General features: G+C 31.5%; 1 protein-coding gene across 1 annotated transcript; it reads left to right on the top strand.

Annotated features, from left to right (window-relative positions):
• The first annotated feature begins 581 nt into the window (after nt 1–581).
• LOC111908377 (heptahelical transmembrane protein 1) lies at nt 582–4,210 on the top strand. The gene is made up of 4 exons (XM_023904211.3): nt 582–1,060; nt 2,170–2,262; nt 3,130–3,178; nt 3,275–4,210. The coding sequence occupies exons 1-4, from the start codon at nt 771–773 to the stop codon at nt 3,944–3,946; spliced, it is 1,104 nt and encodes a 367-aa protein (XP_023759979.1). The 5' UTR covers nt 582–770; the 3' UTR covers nt 3,947–4,210.
• Nucleotides 4,211–4,423: the final 213 nt, after the last annotated feature.

Below are 4,423 nucleotides of genomic sequence, written 5' to 3'. Positions count from 1 at the left end.
ATATATATATATATATATATATATATATATATATATATATATATATATATATAACACTAAAGATCCATTCCGCGAAGCTACCTCCGAGGAATAAACTCATTCCGCGGAGGTAGCTCCGAGGAATGGATCTCTAGTGTTTTTTTTTTCACATCGATTTTCGGGGTTTATATTCATTTCCCAAACTAATTATTTTTAAGAAAAAATTATCATACTATTATAATCTTTACTTGAAAATAATTAGTTGGGGAATTAATATAAACCCCGAAGAATCGATGTGAAAAAAAAAAAACCCTCAAGATCCATTCCGCGGAGATGACGTCATTCCGCGGAGGTCCACATAGGGTCCTCCGCGGAATGTATGTCTATAGCTGGAAAATCACATTTTTATGTCTATTTTTTGAAAACACCCCTCATTCTTTAACTGTTTACGGTATTTTCTCTTTTACCTGCCACAAGTTTATTTCGTAATTTTGAATTTTGTGTAATTTGTAAGTGTAATAGAATAATAGAATATCTTATACGTATATACTTGCCGAGTGTTTAATCAAAAATAAAGAAAGGTGGGTGCCTTTAATGTAGAAGTTGTAGGTAGTAGTTGCTCCAATAGCCTTAACTGCCTTAAATCTCTCTCCCATACCTTCATTCCATAAATACGTTCTACATGTGGGTCTTTGATCGATTCATTGATTCATTGATTCTATAACTATATTCACAATCCCTTATAACATACATATATACCAGTGTCCTGGGAGTAACAGATTCAAGAAAACATGAACTCCATTGACGGGTCTGTTTGGAAGAGAAGATCTAAAGAGATCTGTTGCGATGATGACAAATCTCAGCTTCTTGTTGCCTCAATTAAGAAGAAAAACAAGAACAAGAACAAGAAGACTGTGAATCAGGGGACCCGAACAGAGTACCCGTTATTGAGATTTGAAGATTTACCAGAGTACATGAAGGATAACGAGTTTATTTTGAATTATTACAGAGCTGATTGGCCTTTAAAGCAAGCCCTTTTTAGCCTTTTCCGCTGGCACAATGAAACCCTAAATGTATGGACGTAAGTGTAATCTCTCCCTGTCTCCATTTCTTCCTCTTTCTCTCTCTCCCTCATGATAGTTATTTCAAATTAATGGGGGGTTTTCATGATTTTCTTCACGATGACAACTTAAAACCTCTTGTTAGTTCAAATAGATTCAAATATTATGAAATTTCTGTGAATGTATTGTTGATAATTTCATCTCTGGCGCATTACAAATAATCAGGAAATATTGTACGGATTTGAAAATATTTATCATCAATTTACTTGATTTCCTACTAAATGGGAACTTATACTTATATTCAACTTTTGATTCCTATTGATTTCATCTTTCAAACTTTTATTTGGGCATGTTTGATGATTAGAAAGATTCAATCGATTTGCAAACTTTACAGAATCTTCTACACCATAAATAGACACTTGTACCTTCCTTTTAGTAGTTTATATAAATATAAATTTAAAATCATCACACCTCCTTTTATGCGTAATTCATCATTCCAATTAAATTGGAGCTTGCACTTGTTATTAATCTCTGTTCATTCTACCATGGTTAAAACACATAATTTGTAACGAACTTGTACCATATGCATAAGGACATGTACATTCTTCCTCACTTCTCATCATTTCCTTCAAAAAATAGAGCCTGAATTTTGATGTTGATGTTTTTGGTTATGTTTAAAGTTGCATATATGCTCTACTATTAAAATCTCTATTAGCTTTGCTTAGATTTGTCCTCATCATTGTTATTCTTGTGTCAATTTTCTTGTGAGATGTTGATAGTTCAAAACCTAACTTTTCAAGGTTTGTACTATGCACAACAAGTCTTTTCATCCTTTTATATATATATATATATATATATATATATATATATATATATATATATATATATATATATATATATATATATATATATATATATATATATATATATATATATATATATATATATATATAGTGATTCTATCTTTGGAATCACATGATATATATATTTTTATTACCGACTTTTGTGAAAATAAGAAGCCATGATGCAACATGCTTGTCTTTTTGTGATGATTTTTGTTGTGATATATATGGTTAAATAGTGGTATTACTGACATATTTTTGGATGTTTTCTTGTTTTTCATGTGTAGGCATTTAATCGGATTTGTTGTATTTGTGGGATTAACCATTACAAACGTTATGCATGTGCCTCAAGTTTCACAGTTCCTCAATTTGTTAACTTGGTATGTAAGATTCTTTTTCTCTTCTTCACAATTTTATTAAAATTGGTTTGACTATTAGATGATGATACGGATCCAAATTGATTATTGATGTTATATACTTATAGGCTAAGAAATAAACATTTTTTTGCTTTTATTTTGGGACTATTTAAAAAAAATATTGCATTTATATCATTAAACGTGCAAGATATGGATGCCCTTTTGGATTTTGTTTAGTTGGTTAAATGTCATAAAGATCCTTCAACATTTACAAGACTGAATCAATATCAATATTCATTAATTTATTTGATGATGATAATGGATAAATATGTAATTTTATTTTTAAGCTGTCAACAGAGAAAAACCTTATAATTTTGAATAGGACTTTAAAAAAATCATAATTGACACCCACAACATGCTGTCAAGAATTGTAAGGAAATCATAAATTATCCAAATAAAGAATCTTGAAACATGTTGTACAACATGTTAACTAATATAATAATATTATTTTTTTAATGATGTTAATTCTGATTTTCTTGGATGATTTTTAGTTTTTATTTTAATTTATAGGTCCAAATGAAAGAAATAGTAAACATATAAGTATATAACATCCTTGTTTTTTTCAGTTTATTTCTTAATAAGCCACTGTCCTTGAAAAAATCTACTAATTATAGCATTGTACTGTTTTTTTTTCCTCTTATTAGTACATTGTACTTTAATAAATATACCTAATTTTAGCAATAAATATAAATTTCAATTTGCATGACATTCCTATAATTGGATAAAATTTTCAAAGTACAAAAATATAATAAGAAAAATTTAAAGTAGGATGCTATAGCAAACAAATTTATAAAATTACAAAACTGGCTCTAATTTTTATCAAAATTTCAGGTCTTTCCCGTTAGGCCCGGGTGCAAACGCCTCACATAATTCAATTATGGTTAGTCGTTATTTCTTACTAGATATGTATTTTGAATTTTTAGGTCAAACAAGTTTCAAAAGTCAAACATTCTAAATTTCCTGTTTGACTAAACAGGATACACCAAAACTCATTGACTTAAAGCACGAATCACCGCTAGACATGGACATCGGGCCGCCACTACTGGCGGCAACGCGGTGGCCATTCTTCGTGTTCTTAGGCGGCTCGATGTTCTGCCTCCTTTCCTCCTCCACCTGCCACCTCTTCGGCTGCCACTCCCACCACCTCAACCTCCTCCTCCTCCAAATGGACTACGTCGGAATCACCATCATGATCATCACCTCGTTTTTCCCTCCAATTTACTACATTTTCCAATGCGAGCCCATATGGCAATTCGTCTACCTCGGTGGAATCACAGCCATGGGTGTATTTACCGTTATAACCCTACTGGCACCAGCGCTTTCCAGTGGAAAGTTCCGGTCTTTTCGGGCTTTTCTGTTTATGGGTATGGGCCTGTTTGGGCTCGTACCCGCGGTTCATGCTGTTGTTGTCAACTGGCATGAACCGCAGAGGAATGGAATCCTCGCATATGAAACCGCGATGGCGGTTTCATATCTGACGGGTACGATGTTTTATATTAGCAGAATCCCAGAAAGATTTAAGCCTGGTTGGTTTGATTTGGCGGGACATAGTCATCAGATTTTTCATTGTTTTGTGATTATGGGTGCGTTGGCTCATTATGGAGCTGCACTTGTGTTTCTTGAATTTCGAGGTCAGGTTGGTTGTTGACGTCACCATGGTGATGACGTGGAATTTGTTTTTAATCGATTAATATTTTCGGTTTATGGGTCCATTTTTTATTATATGAAGGTGTAGAATGAAAATGTGATAGTGAGTCGGTATGTTGTGAAAATGGGTCCTGTTAATTTTTTTTTCTCCATATTTTTTTGACACTAATATATTGTCAAATTGTTGTATCATGAGAAGATATAAAACTCAAATTGTAGCTAAATGGATGGATATATTGTTATGAAATGTTGATCGATTTATGGATTTTGTTTATTTATTTATTTCCGCTTTCTTTAATGGAAATAATTGGTAGTTTAAGATATAAATTATTGGGTTTGTACTTTTCATTTATGGGTGTTTGATCTTTTACTTCAAGATTTAACTAAAATATTATTTTCGTACAATAATATCAAATATATCACCTTATCAAATTTCAATTCGTTAATATATATATATATATATATATATATATATATA

This window comes from Lactuca sativa, chromosome 8 (assembly GCF_002870075.4).
Source record: "Lactuca sativa cultivar Salinas chromosome 8, Lsat_Salinas_v11, whole genome shotgun sequence".
Lineage (NCBI taxonomy): Eukaryota > Viridiplantae > Streptophyta > Magnoliopsida > Asterales > Asteraceae > Lactuca > Lactuca sativa.
The sequence above is the reverse complement of the archived record's forward strand: the minus strand, read 5'-3'. Positions and strand labels throughout refer to the sequence as shown.

Excerpts from the sequence above, each read along its gene's own strand:
- LOC111908377 (XM_023904211.3), top strand. The coding sequence starts at position 771 with ATGAACTCCATTGACGGGTCTGTTTGGAAGAGAAGATCTAAAGAGATC. Across the intron at positions 1,061-2,169 it reads GAAACCCTAAATGTATGGAC|GCATTTAATCGGATTTGTTG; the intron begins GTAAGTGTAATC and ends TTTCATGTGTAG. Across the intron at positions 2,263-3,129 it reads TTCCTCAATTTGTTAACTTG|GTCTTTCCCGTTAGGCCCGG; the intron begins GTATGTAAGATT and ends TCAAAATTTCAG.